The 18,623-nt window shown below is 43.0% G+C and overlaps 1 protein-coding gene and 1 long non-coding RNA gene across 12 annotated transcripts; both read right to left on the bottom strand.

Moving 5' to 3' along the window:
* Positions 1–4,630: 4,630 nt before the first annotated feature.
* LOC118232904 (otogelin-like protein) lies at positions 4,631–10,735 on the bottom strand. 7 transcript variants are annotated; one of them, XM_035428146.1, is made up of 7 exons: positions 9,849–10,242; positions 9,630–9,709; positions 8,918–8,960; positions 7,418–7,466; positions 6,921–6,999; positions 6,434–6,526; positions 4,631–6,173 (listed from the first exon to the last, which is right to left on the bottom strand). In XM_035428146.1, exons 1-7 carry the CDS (start codon positions 9,899–9,901, stop codon positions 6,124–6,126), a joined length of 447 nt encoding a protein of 148 aa, XP_035284037.1. In that variant the 5' UTR covers positions 9,902–10,242; the 3' UTR covers positions 4,631–6,123. The 7 variants fall into 7 exon arrangements, 3 of the variants coding, with proteins under 3 accessions (XP_035284037.1, XP_035284036.1, XP_035284035.1); XM_035428145.1 differs by having other exon boundaries at positions 7,383–7,466; XM_035428144.1 differs by having other exon boundaries at positions 7,365–7,466.
* A 239-nt stretch (positions 10,736–10,974) lies between these two features.
* Positions 10,975–16,904, bottom strand: LOC118232906. 5 transcript variants are annotated; one of them, XR_004766427.1, is made up of 7 exons: positions 16,395–16,904; positions 15,550–15,597; positions 14,475–14,590; positions 12,970–14,122; positions 12,745–12,836; positions 11,473–11,706; positions 10,975–11,170 (listed from the first exon to the last, which is right to left on the bottom strand). It is a non-coding gene; the product is annotated as an uncharacterized LOC118232906 (long non-coding RNA). The 5 variants fall into 5 exon arrangements; XR_004766425.1 differs by having other exon boundaries at positions 12,755–14,122; XR_004766426.1 differs by having other exon boundaries at positions 11,473–11,696; positions 12,745–14,122.
* Between the last annotated feature and the right edge of the window lie 1,719 nt (positions 16,905–18,623).

The raw sequence follows: 18,623 nt of genomic DNA on the forward strand, positions 1-18,623 counted from the left end.
AGACAAGTCTCGACTTGATGAAATTCACAGTAATTGGGACCATGGCCTTAACAAGAAAAGGACTGGAAACAACTTGGATAAAACATAGAACTAATTTTGGGTAGCCTAGCTGTTGGGTGTTGGAATTTCAGCTGGTTGAAGTTGCTGGTCCAAGTCCCTGGTGAGAGTTCGAGACCTGAGTTAAAATTAATGACATGCAAATTAACTGCATGAATACACAGCCCTTAGCCCTTAGCCCTTAGCCCTTAAGCAGCCTTAAGCCTCACACAGAGTACACTACACCAGAGACAAAATAAAAGCATTTGATTAAAAAAAAGAAAAAGAAAAAAACCTTCAGACAGCTGTATTAAATATAAACTATAAAAATATTTTGTTGCTGCATTCATCTGGGGGATGAGAGGCTCTGTGTCCTCTGGTGTGAACTGAGAAGCTCTCAAATCATGTTGTGCAAATGACTATGTCCCCATATCGTGTCTTTACATGATCAATATTCATGTATTAATGTCTTAATAAAAAAACAACTGAAATGACTGCGAACTGTTCCATAATTATGACCATAAAAAATTGTAAACGTACGTCACCCTGAAAATGATGGTATTAGGGAAAAATGGTGGGAATATTATCTAAACTTTGACTTAAATGTTGCTCAAGAAAAAATATTTTAAAGCGGTCCAATGATATTGTTAAAGACAACTGTATATTAAAAACATTTTGGGCCTTAGTAATGACTATATCAATCCAGCCAGTCTTCTTAAGCTCTTCAAAAATATACGTTGGGCTATATGTTGTTATTGATGATTTTCCGACCAAACAACAGACAGGCGACATAGCTCAGGAGGTAAGACCGATTGTCTGGCAGTCGGAGGGTTGCCGGTTCAAACCCCGCTCTGGGCGTGTTGAAGTGTCCTTGAGCAAGACACCTAACCCCTAACTGCTCTGGCGAATGAGAGGCATCAATTGTAAAGCGCTTTGGTTAAAAGCGCTATATAAATGCAGTCCATTTACCATTTAGGATGTTAGGGTCAGAAGTCATTGGACAAAAATCCATTTGAGAAAGACAGCCAATCAGAATGCTTGTCATGTAACAGCAAACATGGTGCATCTAGGTCCCGAGCATCTCTTAGGGATACTGCACATTTTTGTCCAACAATGCCACAAACAATCGAATTTAGTTTTTTTTTCCTCTCGCTACAATACGGTAACCGAACAGGCAAATATATCTCCATTGAAAACGTATGAAGAAATGTTTTCTCCCCATTACTTTATTTATAGGGAACATTTCTCTGTGGCCTCTCTTCCGAATACCATGCCCAGCCGCTGGGCACACCTATGTTTTCTGTCTCCCTTTTAAAGTTCAAAATTAGGACCTGCTCATTTCTTTTTTCTGCAAGCTGGAATTTTCCACAGCTGTTGCGTAAATTATAAAACAGAGTTTTTTGATCTTGGATAGTGTAACACCCATCCTAAGCTTATCATCGCAAGCAAACTGCTTCTGCTTATTCAAAATCAACATGGTTTTATAGTATCTGTCCCTGACCTCCACATTACAAACACTGAAAAAAATAACCAGGTGCACAAAGTTCATGTTAGCTCATCGTTATCTGCGTCGCAGCATCCAGTTGGGTCAGCAGAAAATGAACAAGAACCCAATAGAAAATGACAGTTGACCCGACAGCTTGACAAGGAATTGTAATTACTCCGGGTGTTATCTTAGTAGCACATTTTTAAACAAAATCTTCAAAAATCTCCAGGAATTTTTCTGGGTGCAGAAGTAGGGGGGATTGACAACCCCACCTGTACTGGAGAACTCTGTGCACAGGTGCAATGGCACATCTGTTTTGTGACCAATTGCACTTTGTGCTAAAATTGCATACATTACACATGAGCAGCCTTTTCTACTTTATATTAATTGTTTTCAAATTAGGTCCTGGGGGCCCCTATGTAATGTGGTTTTGATTCCAAATACAATTGCAATTTCAGGATTTTAATACACTGTTAATTTGTCTTAATTTTGTTTTTGTTTTGAGTGATTATTTACCTTCTGATAAAATGATGCTTAAGAGGCTAAATATTTCCTCCCAACATCCATCCATTATCTATACCTACTTATCCTGGGCAGGGTCACAGGGGTTGCTGAAGCCTATCCCAGCATGCATTGGGCGAGAGGCAGGAATACACCCTGGACAGGCCGCCAATGTATCACAGGGCACAGACACCATTCACTCACACACACACACACACACACACACCTATGGGCAATTTAGAGTGACCAATAAGCCTACCTGCATGTCTTTGGACTGTGGGAGGAAACCGGAGTACCCGGAGGAAACCCACACGGATACGGGGAGAACATGCAAACCCCACACAGAAAAGCCAAGATTTTTAATTAGGGTTGGGGCTGACTGAGGGTTTTATTTGTTAATTAGGGTTGGGGCTGACTGAGGGTTTTATTTTTTATTAGGGTTGAGGCTGATGTTGTGTATTAATTATTTAATTAGGGTTGACCTAGGGTTTCATTTTTTTTTTTTTGGGTTGAGGCTGACCTAGGGTTTTATGTATTTAATGAGGGTTAGGGTTAGGGTTTCATTTTTTAATTAGGGTGGAGGCTAACCTAGGGTTTTAACCACTTAGCGCACACCCCCTAGTGGTCGGCACGCCGGCGTGCCTGGATTGTTCAACTCAGACATTCATTGCTCCTGCAACCAAAGTACGATTTGAAAACAGAAATGCTTTGTATCGTCATTAGTAGACGATACACACCAACTATGCTGAATATGGAGTTTCGCAGCGGCACCATTTTCGCTCTGGCCGTTCTTTTAACAAGCACCCCCTCCCTGCAGACTCATCAGCAACTACACCCTCCACCCATGACATAAGGGACAATAGGAATAGTCTGTGGCTGCATAGCTACTAGGACAGGGATGGAGAGCCCATGCTGTCATGAGGGGGGACAACCATACCCGCCTATTAAAGAGCCGGCCCATGTAACATGGGGAAACAGCTGATTGACAGGTGACAGTAAGGAAAGGATACCACCCTACAATGCTCTATGACTACAGGCTTCTCCCACCCGGTCTCCAGACTATAACTGATAAGCCTGAGCATAAATGTGCGTTTTCTAGATTTAAATATTGAGACTGTGTCCGACTCCCTTATAAATTTGGAAGCTTTTACACAGTAGTGGGGCTCTGTAGGAGAAAGCTCTGTCAGCTTTAAGGTTTTTAGAAATTCTTGGGCCTACCAAGTAGCCTGCATCTTGAGAATGAAGTGACCTTGTGGGCTTATAAGGTAGGAGCAGGTTGGTTATGTACACTGGTGCACGTCCGTGCAGAGCTTTAAAGGTCAGGAGCAAAACCTTGAATTCTATCCTATGCTTAATGGGTAGCCAGTGAAGCGACACTAGTGTTCACACTTCTTAGTTCTGGTGAAGAACAGCTGCATTCTGCACAAGCTGAAGACTCTTTAACAAGTTATTAGGGCAGCCAGATAGCATGGCATTACAGTAATCTAGCCTAGACGTAACAAAAGCATGGATCAATTTCTCTGCATCCCCCACTGACAGGAAATGCCTAATTTTAGCTATGTTGCATAACTGAAAGAAAGCAATTCTGGATATGGTTTTTATATGCATGTCAAAGGTTAAATCAGGATCAGTGGTAATCACCAAGGTCTTTAACAACCATGTCTGGTTCAGCCAAACAACCATCACAGTATAGGGTAAGAGTAGACATTTTCTCCCTTAATATTTTGGGACCTAAAACTAATATTTCGGTCTTATCCAAGTTCAGGAGCAGAAAATTAGAAAGCATCCAAACCTTGATATCTACAATACAGGCCGTGAAAGCGGCAGTGCTTCACCAGGTTTCATTGAAATATAAATCTGTGCATCGTCCGCACAGCAGTGGAACTCTATGCCATGTGTCCGGATAATATTGCCAAGTCGTAGCATATATAGTGAGAAAAGTACTGGTCCTAGCACTGATCCTTGTGGAATACCGTATTTCATTGTTGAGTAGCTGCACTCTTCTTTTAATTTAACAAACTGTTTCCTGTCACATAAGTATGATCTAAACCATGTGAGTGCCTGTCCATGAAGTCCAACACAGGCCTGGGATCTGTCCAGTAGAATTTCATTATCTGTTGTATCAAAAGCTGCACTCAGTTCGAGGAGTACAAGAACCAACAAAGAGTAATGGTCGGCTGACAATCGCAGATCATTAGTAACCTTGATAAGTGCGGTTTCTGTGCTGTGGTAGGGTCTAAACCCTGATTGGATGATTTCATGGATACCATTAGAGCCAAGGTGTGCACTAAGTTGCTTAGCAACAGTTTTTTCCAATAATTTCGATAAAATGGAAGGTTTGAAATAGGTCTATAGTTTTCCCATTTTGTCAGGTTCTAGATTTGGTTTCTTCAATGATGGCTTAATAATTGCCCCTTTTAGTGACTCAGGTACATTGGGATGGAAGGTATGCCATCCCGCCAAGTTATGCCTTGGCGGGGCGGCATGCCCCATATCTATACAGCACTGAGAGTTTGGCACTTTTCAGGGTTCCCCACAGAAATAACCGCAAAAACCAGACTCTCAGCCTTTAAAAACATTAATTTCGGTACATTCTGACCCCATTTCAACAGACATAATTCATTAACAACTTCACATGTCCACGTCTCCTTTTTCCTACCTCCTAGCCCACAAAGAATATGTCTCTCCATTGGTCATTTTACCTACACCAGCCAATTCTTCGCCAAAACCAGTCTGCGGATTGTTGAGTTGCAAGTTCAAGCCCCCCCCGAACGGAATTTCTTATACATGCTCATTTGCTCACTAATAATTGTCTTTTATTTCTCAACTCTTGCTTTTGCACCACATCTACCCGCCGTTCACTGAACGTATACACTGCATTATGACATACCATCTACACGTTCAGTTAACCTCCTACAATATCGCCAGGCCATATGGATACAACCGGAGCTCAGCTGTGCTTACTGACCTGTCTTCTTAATAAATGACTGCAAAGTGCAAGGTTGGACAGTCAAATCCCGCCTCGCCCTCAGGTGCAGATCTTTTCGTATTTTAAACTACCATTTTCTTACACTTAAATTGCTAACTAATAATTGTCTATTGCTTTTGCACTTATCAAAATATCAGAATCTTCAATGCAGTAAAAGTCACTCACGGACAGCCATATGCATATGCAGTACCCTGGTATCCTGGGGGAAAGACTAATGCCATCTCTGGGATTGCAGGCGCCTCAGGCAGCTCACAGCTGGGTTTCAGATCACATCCTTAAGCCTCAGTGGTGGCCAATGAACACACACTCAGCCACTCAAATGGGCCCATCACCAGTGATGTATAAACTAAATCGAACAGATTTGAACACTATCACATCCAGAGATTGCTTACCTCAGACATTTAGTGCTCCTGCAACCAAACAATGAGTGAAAACCCCATAATTCAGGATTTCAGCCTTTAGGATACAATACAAGACACTGATGCAAAATACGGAGTTTCTAAGTGCCACAATTGTCCATTTCATAAGCACCTCCTCCCTGCAGTCTCATCTGCAACAATACTCCCCAGGCATGACACACTGGACAATAGCATCTATCTGGGAGTGAAAAAAATATTTTTTCACTACCTAAAATTCATATACCATCAAAGCAACAAGATAAAGCTAACAATAGCCTAAATATAACAATGATATAACAATGAAAATGCTAGTCACTGAATATTTGTGGTTAAATAGTGGCATCATGAGAGGCTGGGAATCTTCATCAGCGTGTGGGGGCGCTCAAACAAAAGCAGGTCCATGCAGTTTTCCGAAATGTGGTGGGCTTTTTAATAATCAACCAAAAAGTTTTAACAATGCAGTCTTAAAAAAGGTAACAGAACGTTTCACAACCACCAAAGTAATAGTTTACAAAGCTTCACTTAGACAAGCACACAATCACTTCACGTCTAACCCCCTCCCTTCAGAGAAGGCCTCGTTAAATAAACCCGCCACCAAGTCGATTAGCCGCAGCCGGCTTTAGTCGGCGGCGACCCGGTTGTTGTAGTCTTCTTGTGCGGCAGCCATCTGTTTTGTAGTGCGTTGCAGCCATTTTGAGGGGACGTACCTCCCATCAATGACACGCCCTCTCATGATGCCACAATATGGAATAAATATACAATCCTGCCATAGGTTTCACATGTAAATAATGCACACTCAAGATACAGCAGTCATTTATTATCTTGAATACAGGGCAGAGGGCAATTGCAACGGAAGTGAAGAGGGGTACACGGCGATTGTGACGAAACAGAAGGGTACAGGGGATCGCGATGGAACCAAAGAAGGGTACAGGGCAAACGCGACGGAACCGAAGAGGGGTACAGGGGAACAACGACAAAACCGAAGAGGGGTACAGGGTGATCGCGACAGGACGAGGTACTCACTGATCTGACAGCGCTCTCCCATGCCCTGAAACTGGGAGCAGTCACAGTCTCCCCCCTCCCTGCACCAGCCGCCATTAAGGCAGTCACAGTTCTCTGCAGAGGGAGACAAGCACTCTTATCCACCAATCAGAGGCAAGGACAGATACAGCAAACTAATTAACAGAATTCTATGGCTAAACCTGATCTATCCAATAAGAGAAACAATAATATCAATAATCATCAGGACAACATTACTGTAATAATAATAGTACTAATAACCAATTTTGATACAATTCAGTGAAAAAGTATACACAGGAAATCTCATTTACCCCGTACCTTTACAATCACTCTATTTACACAGCCAGATATTTACTGACGCAACTCAGGTCAAACAGCTTTGGCAGGACAACGGCAGCGCCTGACCCGGGGTCTGAACCTGTAATCTCTACATAATGAGCGCAACTCCCAAACCCCGGGCAGGGGTTAGAGCCGAGGGGACAGCGTTTACCTGCAGACACGTCCCGGGCGGTGTAGTTGTGAAAGACGCTTCTCGGAAGGGCAGATTCGGACACCAGGGGAGTAAACGTCTATAGGAAAAGGAGTTTTAGAAAACAACCCCAAGTTTCTCCAGATCTGGAAGTTGTTCACGTTCATTTCCGTGACCTCCTCAGCCAGGTCACAAGACCGCAGACAGGCATGCACTCTCACTCCTCCCAAACACAAGGGAACCGCTGCTTGTTTTAATACCACAGTCCACCATTCAAACTCACACAACTTCCTAACTTCTGAAAAAAATGTGCAAGGTTTCTCATCATCATTATGAATCTTAATTAAAGCCATGTCATCGGTGAACAGAAGTGTCGTTTCATCTGTAGATATAGGTAAAAGATAGTTTCTGTTACTGTGCCGTTTGTGTTACAGACAAGGATGTATTTGTGAGAATCAGGCACACCTTCGTATTCGGGCGCACCTTGCCACCCCCATGCACTTTTCTCTTAGGTATACCTCTCCTCTGAAGAGATCCGGTTTCTGTCGAAGCACATTAAACCTCCTCCTGCAGGGAGAGAAGGAACGCTGGGTCACTGAGACAGGCATCGCACCCCCTACCCAACACACCTTCAGTAACACATTTATACACGTTCAAAAACCAGGTTTCTTCCATCTCAGCAAGTCCTGAGCTGTAAGGATAAGACAAACTGTAGCATGATTCAATATCCCAATAAGAATGGGGGGAAAGTAGATGTAATAAAAACATATTTTAAAAACATTTTAAAAACAGAGTGGCAAAAACAATGTTAATAAAACACAAATTAAAAACAGAGGTAATTAAAATAGAAACAACCATAAAAACAAATCATAACAGCAGGCTTACAGCCCATAGAACGTTGCTATTTGCAAAGATCAGGTAGTTACACGTGCACTTCAGATGAGCATTCTAACAGTTTTAATCTCCAAGAATTTAATTAAACTTGCCTACTTGTGTAACGGCACGGGTAGGGGGGAACCCAAACGCAGAGAGAAAAGAAAACACAAATCCAAAATGGGAGGGGAACAAAAGACTTTACTGACAAAAAGCAAACAAACAGGGAACAGAAAAGGCCACGATGGGCAAAAACACAAACTCGAAAAAATATCTAAACAAAGCAGAAAACAAGAGGGACTCACAAAATACAGGCAGGGCAGAACACAGTCAGGGCAGAACGCAGGCAGGCAGAGCACAAGGGTAATTCAAACAAACAGGTAGGTCAAACAAATACAGGTCAGGAACAAAACACAAACAGGTAAAAAAAAACACAGGCAGGTACAAAGGGTCTGAAACATCGGAAACAAACACAAACAGGTAAAAAAACGCATGCAGGTATAAATGGTCTGAACATACATCGGCAACAAACACAAACAGGTAAAAAAACGCAGGCAGGTATAAATGGGCCGAACATACATCGGCAACAAACACAAACAGGTAAAAAAACGCAGGCAGGTATAAATGGGCCGAACATACATCGGCAACAAACACAAGGAACCAGCACCCGAGTCAAGGGGACAAAGAACTTAAATAGACAGGGGGTAACAAGACACAGGTGAACTCAAAAAACAATCAAACCAGAAGGAGGGGATAACAAGACAATTGAAAACAATCATACAATTAACAGGGGGGGAGCAGGACACAAAACAGAAGTGCCGCCATCTGGCGGCCCAACAAGAGAAACACAGACAGGAAAACAGGACCATGACAACTTGAAATCATTCATTATATTATCATTTCCCCGGGATGAGTATAAATAAATGAGAATATTTCACAGCACCATATGTATGCATTAAAATGCATATCTGGGTACAGGTAATTATACCGTATACACGTTTTCACATAATTACAATACTTTAAGATCAAAGCAGAATTCTGTGTTTCGATCAAACACTATCAGAAAATCTGCTAATAATATTCATACATCATCAAAACATTTCACAGACTTGAATCACTAATTGTACATTTTCTGTGAAACTTACCTCTGCAATTTATGTTGTGGGATTGGCGATTGGCAATTTAAACCTAAATTGACAGACAAACATGTCACTGACATTAAGCATGAAGCAAAATTATATATTTATATATATATATATATATATATATATAAAACACAACAGGACCAATACTAAAACAATTAGGCCATTGGCTAATTTAAGATTGCTGAAATTATGACATAAGAAGCATCAATGAGTTATGAACTCTTAAACATTTAAACGTTGACATGCCTCCATTGTCTTAAAAGATGACTTAAAATGTTAACTTGAGACAGTGGCAATTTAACTTTCAGCTTGTTTGTCATAACTGTTCACTTATATTAAGTAATTTAGGTTACAGAACAAAATGCTCAGTCAGCGCTTAAATTTCGAGTCCAACAGGGCCCGCGCGTACCTCATTTCACGTACATTTTACATTGAAAAAATAAATAAATTAAAAAAAACGAAACCAACACGTAATAGAAGTAAACTATAAATTCTACACATCGACTGGCGTGCTTATATGAAGTTTAGTAACTTTCATATAAAGTACAAACTTAAAGTTCCTATTTCAGGGTAACCGCAGACTACCTAATTTCAGGTAAATCTGCCAATGACATTTTTGTATTACTGTAGCTAATGTAGCCGAATATTCAGAGCTGCAGTTGTTTGCCGTTGACATTTCTGTCAGACGTGATCGAGAAGGTCGAGAACCTACCTTGAAAAAGAATAAACTGGCAGAATAAAACCATCCAAGGAAGCAGCGCTTTCAATTTCCGTTTTATGTTCATTTCAGGGCTGCGTCCAAACGGAAAACAGGCGTAAAATCATGAAGGCATTTGACTATACTCGTGCGTTAGAATGTCAGAATTGCATTTTGTAGTGGAGCACAGCCGAAATTCAGGCGGACGAGCCTAAGAAATATTTAATGCATTACCTGCGCTTTGCAATTCTACCTGCGAAAGTAGGTGGATTAGTTACAAGTAACATCTGTGCAACAGCGCGCCTGTCGGAATCTGCCTTCTTCGCAAGCTCCCGCACTCCGAAGTTAACTTTACCTTAGGATGTCACGACAGTTAAGAGCGCTTGTCATTTATACACATCAAAAGAGAATTAGGAATTCCGACCGGGCTTTCTGTCCACAAACACCGACAGGCGCGTGGGCAGTAAATAAAGCAAAGTGGCTGAGCATTCCTGGTAAACAGATAACTGACACTATATGAAATAAAATTTAAAAGAGCAATTTTGTTAAAGGGCGATAAAGCGGTATCCTGTCTATTTTCAAAGCTTGACCAGGCTTGGATTAGCATCAAGCATTGACCCAGAACAAAAGCGTCGGAAAGGACCATTTGCTTAAAGACATCCAGGTGCTTATCAACTGCGCGAAACAGCAGCACTTAGCCCGAATAACTTGCAGAAGACTGCCCCCCCAGTCGACAAGCGTAACATACAACTGGGGTGTTCTAACCGCGCCCTGGCAACCGACACACGCTGGTTTGGTTACAAGCACAACCGCAGTAGAATTTTAAAGGACTGTTAATTTTTCTTAATTGCGCTTTGTTGATCTGAGGGATTACTTACCCTGACAAGAAACTGCTGTAGACGCCATGAAGGAAAAAGCCAGATATTCACATAAAAGCGAACGGCTCGATAGAAATCCGGTATCGCAATTGTGCTTTGCAAACAAGGTGCCAAACGGGATAGTACAGAGTTGGAAAAGCACTGGTCTGCAAAATCAGTAGCAAGCAATCAGTGCATTCTTAATTGAACATCAATCCCCACATTACCACTGAAACAAGCAGAGAAACACTTTGCAGGTTCATAAAGACAGAACCATCGATTACAGCAGGGCGAAGCACGATGAAATAATTTTTTTTCTGCCGAAGTAACGTGCGCTCTGAGGATCGACCCATATCTCTGACACGTCAGGTGCCATCATAGAGAAAAATAGCAAACTAACAGAAAAGTAAATCAGGAATGTTAAGTCTACCTTTAGTAAAAGGCTGGTTGGAAAAGAAAAAGCAAGCAGAGTAAAAGACCAGTACACACAGTGAGCCTGAAGCTGATTTAGGTCATTTTCTTTTTTATTGTATATAAAAGTGAAGACAGCATTTTTAGCAGTAAGACATCTAGTAGCGAGGGCGGGCTCCGGGTCCAGCAAACTGGTCGGACCGGCAGCGGCGGGAGTCGCCCACCAACAAGGTCCCGCGGTACCGGATCAGGATGTCTTCGATCTCCCTCTTGAGGTTTCAAGTACATCTGAAAACAGACCACAGCAAGTCAGCAAACCAGCTGTAACCAGGTAGCCCCATCTCCTGACTCTGTAACCAGGAAAGCCCACCTCCTGACTGTCAACCAGGGAGGCCCACATTGAGGGCAGGAGAATGGTAAATGGTAAATGGACTGCATTTATATAGCGCTTTTATCCAAAGCGCTTTACAGTTGATGCCCCTCATTCGCCAGAGCAGTTAGGGGTTAGGTGTCTTGCTCAAGGACACTTGGACACGCCCAGGGCGGGGTTTGAACCGGCAACCCTCCGACCGCCAGACAATCGGTCTTACCTCCTGAGCTATGTCGAGAAGGAAACGAAGTGGTGGTCGGACTGATGCAGAGGGGTCACCGTGGGATCGGAGGAGCAATTCCTCAGGATGACCCAGTCTAGGAGGTTGCCAGCTTTGTGTGTTGGTGGGGAGTGCATCAGGGAGAGATGGAATGAGTAGAGTAGGGGCAGGAAGGCTGCGGAGTGGGAGGCATCAAGGTGGATGTGGAAGTCTCCCAGGAGGATCTGTTATGTTCTGTGTAAGGACCCAAACGCAGACCAGGGAAATCCAAAAAACGTTGTCTTTATTCAGTCCAAAGTTCAAAGCCAGGTAATCAGAGATAGGACGGTACAAAATGGAGTTTCCAAAAGAATAGTGGTAAACAGGCAAAAAATGAAAAACCAGGAGATCAGATAGGTGAAGGTACAAAGGAACAGGCAAGAAGTGAAAACAAAGCGAAGGTCAAACCAGAAAGCAATCAAACAAAAGGGGCAGGCAAACTGGAAGTGGTACGGAAAGGGCGTCTCAGGAATCTCAATAAACAAAGGTTTACAAAACATCGGCACAGTGAATATGATCAACCTTCTGACAGGGAGCTGGTGAAAAAGACTGACATTTATACACTGGGGAAGGTAACAATCAAGGAGGGGTTACGTGAGTGAGGGCAGAGTAACAAACAACATCTAGGTGAAGAACATTAGGATAATGAATCAAATGACAGGGGACTGAAAATGCGGACTGGAATCACAGACAATGATAAGACGGCCTGGATTTAGCAAGTAAAACACAAGCAGAGAGAGAGGTGCAGTTAGAGCAAGAGACACGTGCAGGTAATTGCAGAACTCAGCGTTAGGGCAGGCTAGAAAGAAAAGGGGTGGAGCTACAGCGCAGCATGGAAAAGGGGAGAATGGTTAATGTATTAGTATAGCGATCTAAACTATGAAAAACCCAAAACTAGTGTTTGTTAGTCCATTAGTAATATTCACGTTAGTATATTAATGAGGTTAGTACTTTACAATCTATAAGTTAGTAAGGATTAGTAGAAATGAGTAAAACTAGATATAAGTAGGAAGTAAAACGATACTGGAAAGAAGGGGGGAAACCAGGAAAACCCGGACCCACCCGAATAGTGAAATCACGCAAACGCAGGGGAGTGAAGCAGCTCAGGGAACACAGACACAGAGACGGCACTGGCGAGACAAGTGACCGGGAGGAGGAAAACACTGAGACGGAGGATGTGAAAAACAATAAACCCACAGAAACACGAAAGAAACACTAACAGCAAACAGATACCAATACAGACTACAACAGGATCAGTGGGGTGCCATCCTCTGGGAAGGAGCTGAGCAGGGTGTGGAGCTCATGGAGGAAGCTTCCCAGGGGCCCTGAAGGGCGATAGATAACCACAATATACAAGTTAACAGGATAGGTGATTGAGACAGAGTGGTATTCAAAGGTAGAGATGGAGAGGTGAGAGAGGGGGAGAAGAGAATTTCCAAGAGGGAGAGATGAGCAAACCTGTGCCCCCACCACAGCCAGACGGGCGGGGGGCGTGAGAGAAGGAGAAGGAGGAGGAGAGGGCTGCAGGGGTTGCAGTGTCGCCTGGTGTGATCCAGGTCTCAGTGAGGGCAAGGAAATGTAAAGAGAGGAGGGACGCGTAGGCCGAAATGAAGTCAGCCTTCCGCGTAGCAGACTGGCAGTTCCATAGCCCTCCTGCGACTGTTGTCACAGGGGGTCAGCGAGGGATAGCAAATGTTGGAGAGGTTCCGTTGCCATGGGGGGCCTTGCCTGCGGAAGTGCGTTCTGTAGGGGAGAGAACAGGTTGGGATGGGGTTGAGACACAGCAGTGAGGACAGGGAGTAGTGAGAGGAAGGGTGGTGGCAGAAGGATACAGATGCACTAAGACTAACTGGGAGGGAGCGAGACTACAAGCGCTGGCAATTACCAAATGAATAGCAGCTGATGACTGAGCAATTACTTACAAGCCATGTGAAGCTAACTAGCTCCATACAAGACCTGCCTAATACAGTTAGAACAAATAACTAAAAATACTACACAAACAGCAAAACTAATGCTGGGCAAACTACAAAACAGGTAGAAGTACAGGTAACAGTCTAATCTAGCTACACTATTTGCAAAAAACAGATACTTAGCCTGCTCTAGGAGAACTTCTGCAGGTCCTGCACAGCTGAAAGCAATTGCATTTTCTAACTAAGTAATTCCAAATATTTCTAATATAGCGCTGCTCCAAGTGAGACTACTTACACCCCCTTAGTGCAGTGCAACTTAGCACTGCAACTTACAGTGGAATTATAACACTTCCAGGCAAAACACACGGTATTTCACCGCAAGCAAAATTACTTTCCACAGCAAACTTACATGTGTTCTCAGTGCAGTGGCAATTTTAGTATCTGGCTAGCTGACTCAGCTGCTTTCCCTACCCCGGCACTATGGCTCTCAGCTGCTCTTTTAAAATCAGTAAATCAGTAACATTTAACATAAACCTCACGCGATAGACAAATACAAACACTTGAATTGAGTACGTCTTTAAAACCACTTAACTTTCCCGGTGTTTGAGATGCTCCCCGGGGTCCGAGTTTGGGTGCCGGTCCGGCTTCAGTCAGAGTCTCCTGTGGGGGCGTCCGCTGGTCCAGTGCAGTGAGGTGTCTCCCTTCGCAACAGGAGAGCCTTGTAAACAGGCTGGAGAGCGGATAGAAGCGCTCCTAAATTCCCACTACCCCTACCTCAGCTGTGCCTCGCATAGGAACCTTGCCTTGCCCTACAACCCGCTAGCTATCTTCGCTGTCGGCGGCCCTAAACGGCACGCAAACGGCAAGCGCCCTCCATTAACGAGTGCAGAAATACAACTAGCTCGGCTGGGCTTCCGCCCCGTAACACTGACCAAGCTAAGCTCTCCAGGCTCTAAACGCCCGCTCTGCTCCTTTCACTCCTCTGTTCCTCTAAGACAGACCCCCCCACAGGTGCAATCACTTACTTCCATCATCTCAGGTGCAATCACTTACTTCCATCATCTCAAGTGCAATGACTCAGTCCACCAGTCAGTGGTGTAACAGGCGTGATCTTGCGTTGTGTTTTGTAAAAGCACCACAGAGCAGGATTCTCAGTCGAGCTGGTTTATCTGATAATAGACAAACAGTGCGATCACTGGACTGTTCTCAACTAGTATCTTCAGCTATGGTGATGGCTTGCATGGGCATGTTAAACTGGGCAATCAATTACAGCATACATATATACCTGATAATAGACTTCCCTGGCATACACATGCAAAATACCCATACCTTTTTACTCTGAAATATTTCCAGTTTAAACAGCTAATCTGCCTGAGGCCTAGGGAGTAAATCTTGGGAACATGCACTCGTAGGTTCAAGCCCAGCTAGGGGCACGTTTCTTTAATCTGCTTTTACCCTCACTAATAATTGTCTACTACTTGTCAATTATTGCTTTTGCACCATATCTACACACCGAACGTGTACACTGCATCATGACGTACCGTCTGCACGTTCAGTTATTAACCGGCTACAATATTGCAAAGCCATATGGATTCAACGGGAACTCTTCTGTGCTTACTGGCCTGTGTTCTTCTTTAATACCATGGACAGGTTTGGGATATTTCACGCATTGCTATGTCATGGTGCTGCACTAACAAAGTGACAGACTGGTAAACCTCCGGTTGAAGGCTAACTATTTTCCAGAATAATCTGAAGACATTACTACCTGTTACAGCCAATAAAACTAATTAGGGATGCAAAACAAGTCCTCCTAACACATTATGTAGGGAGCCTCCCTTTCTTAAAGCTACAGGACTCTTTTAAAATGTTGCTATTTTTCTATATCCTCAATTATTTCCAGTCCCATCTCCTGACTCTGTAACCAGGGAAGCCCAGCTCCTGACTGTCAAACCAGGGAGGTATCAGACAACATTCCATGCCTGTTGTGTAAACCTTCAGCATGAAAATATTGAAGTATTTTAAAGGCCGAGCAATAGCAATATTCTCTTTGAAGCTCTCACGCGCATAAGCGAACATGAAAAACACAGACAGATGACAAAAAAAATGAGTAAATATGAGGGCGGCTCACATTTCTGGTAGCGTGCCACAAGAGATCTGGAGACGGCCTGGCGGATTGCTGCAGAGAGAGAGAGAGAGAGAGAGAGAGTGGAAATTGCGATCTCAGGGGTCACATCTCTCCTGCATCCTGTCAACAATCAGGCTGTTAACAATCATTCTGATTATCAAGACATTTTATAAAGCAATAACTGGTAAAATGGTGCATATGACATGTTGATTGAGTGAAATTGTAGCTGTGTGCAACAGACTCCTTGTGAATGCGTGCATTACTGGAAAGTACACAGACTGTCAGGCTCTCACGCCGACCTCCTTGACAGTGTGTCTTTATTGGACACCGAATAAATAAAATAAGAGATGCAATGAAAAGTCTCGTTAGGGTTATGTCTGTATTACTTAGGTGAACACATCTTACACATCCATGATAATTTTGGCGTAGAAAATAACGTTAGGTAGCTACCTAGTAAGTGCTATGCATAAGAGTGGCTAACAACAAGACTAAGGCGGTCATAAAATTTTTCCCGACCGTGAAGAACGCCTTACTCGTTTACATTTTGAATAGATGTGGCTAGACTGGCTAAATCTATCGTGGTTTCCGTGGCAGCACTGTCGACACAAGCAATATCGGAAGGGAATTTTGACTAGGTAGTTAAGCAAAAACTTGAAGGACAGCTAAGGCTGATATATAACGGCGGTTAAGAAAGCATGTTACAATGTTGTAGGTAGAGAATGAAGAGCAGATGAAGCACACAGCATTACCCAACGTTAGACAGATAGTTAATGTTAGCGACCATGTAGAACGGAGGCTAGTATTTGAGGTTAATTAGCTAGTGAGTCAGTTAAGAGTTGTTTTCTTACCTTGGTAGTTGCAAAAATACACATGGCATGTAATGAATAGCCTTTCTCCAATTTGCCGGTTGAGTGTTTAGTCGTTGTGAAAATCCTATGAAGGCGAGTGATGTTTATCTTTGGGAGCTCCTATTGACAGCGGGTGTAGAAGGTCGCCATTGCTAAACCGGGAAGAACCGAGCAGTACTAATTACGGGAGCTAGCCTGGAGCTATGAGGCTAAGGGCACGTCATCGTTGATGATCCTTGATAGTTTACCAAGCAAGCATTGTAATCGGTGGCACGGTGGCTCAGTGGGTAGCGCTGTCGCCTCACAGTACGAAGGTCGTGATATCGAATCTCGGCTCTGTGCGGAGTTTGCATGTTCTCCCCGTGTCCACCTAGGTTTCCCCAATCCCAAAAACATGCATACTAAATCGGCCACGGTTGTGAGTTAGAGGCAGGAATACACTTTGAGTGTATTCCTGCCCCTCGCTCAGAACCAGCTGGGGTAGTCCCCCCCAGCCATCTTGCTCAGGTACGGTAGATAAGGTAGGGTCGTTTTTTGAAATAGATCCATAATAGACATAGTCTAGATCCGTGTTTATTGTGTATCTATGAGGTGTTTGCCATACGTCCCAGCGAACGCGAGACGATATGTTTATTGCGTTGACTTATTAACCGGCTACAATATCGCAAAGGAATGTGGATTGAACGTGAGCTCTTGTGCGCTTACCGGCCGGCCTGTGTTGTTCTTTAATACCACGGACAGGTTTGCTAATGATATTTGACGCATTGCATAGCTATGTCATGGTGCTGCACTAAGAAAGTGACAGTCTGGTGAACCTCCGGTTGAAGGATTGAATCCCGCCTCGCACTCGCAGATAATTTCCTCTTTTACACTAAGGTTTTCTTACGCTTATATTTGCTTTAGCAAAACTGACTGACGGCCACCCATATGCATTTCATGACGGCAAACGTATTCCTTTTATTAAAAAGTTAGCAGTTCACCACTCTGCCATTTCTACTAACTACATTTCTTCGCTTGGCTACCGTACAAAACCTTATCGGCAAACGCCACGTTTCTACATTTATGTCACCTCGCCCTGTTTTCTATCTATCTGTACGTTGTGCAACTCCCCATTAAAACATTACATTTAAAATCAAGTTTCACCCAAAAGTATAGCTACTAGTGCTGAACATGAGAAAAACACAACATCTCTCCGCGCCGGCCAGCCGTGTATAGGTGTAACGCCGTCCCACGGAAACTACGGTTCGAATCCGCCCGTGGGCAAATAAATAATCGTTCATAATTGATTTGTTCTTCACAGAAGTGTCTCAGATAACGCTTCTTCTTTTTTTAGGTTTGATATTAACATGATATTTGTTCTCCACCTCCATTTTATTATGGAGAGGATCAGGAAATCTTTTCTGCCGAATCAATACATATAAAGTTATCAAAGTAATTACATCAGATCAATTATTGCAACAGTACAAATAGGATTACAACATTACATGATACAATTCTTAATAAACACAACAACAGCCAAGTATAAATGTAAAGCTATATTTATATTTTCGTTCGTAACAGTATTAGCAGGGTTGATATGCACAAGCATGAAATGTGATTGGGGCTGGGACTGGAGCAGGTGGATTTACCAAGGCTGCAAGGTGACAACAAGGTGCACACATGCAGTCGGACTCCCTGCAGTCGCATGTTGCCGCGGCTGCTGGGTCTCCTGAAGCTCCTCGGAGCTTGGGTGTTAAGAGAAGCACTGGCATTGGTCTGCTTTTGCCAAGTACTTCATGGGCCACTTCTGAAGCAGAAATTATATTTTTATATACAGTGAGCTCCATAATGTTAGGGACAAAGCTGTATTTTCTTTACATGATTCTGTACTTCATAATTTTAGATTTGTAATCAAACAATTCACATGTGGTTAAAGTGCAGCTATCAGCTCTCAGCTCTTATGAAAGGTTATTTTAATACATTTTGATTTCACCCTGTAGAAATGACAGCACTCTCTATGCGTACATACAACCCCAATTCCAAAAAAGCAGAGACAGTATGGAAAATGCTAATAAAAACAAAAAGGTGTGATAATGTTAAATATTGTACATTTTATTTACCCTGTACTATATTTAAAACACTACAACAGCACATTATTTGACGTTTTACCTTGTGAATTTAATAGTTTTTTGAAAATATACACTAATTTCAAATCTGTTGACTGCAACACGCTCCAAAAAAGTTGGGACA

Source organism: Anguilla anguilla, chromosome 8, assembly GCF_013347855.1.
Source record: "Anguilla anguilla isolate fAngAng1 chromosome 8, fAngAng1.pri, whole genome shotgun sequence".
In the NCBI taxonomy this organism is placed as follows: domain Eukaryota; kingdom Metazoa; phylum Chordata; class Actinopteri; order Anguilliformes; family Anguillidae; genus Anguilla; species Anguilla anguilla.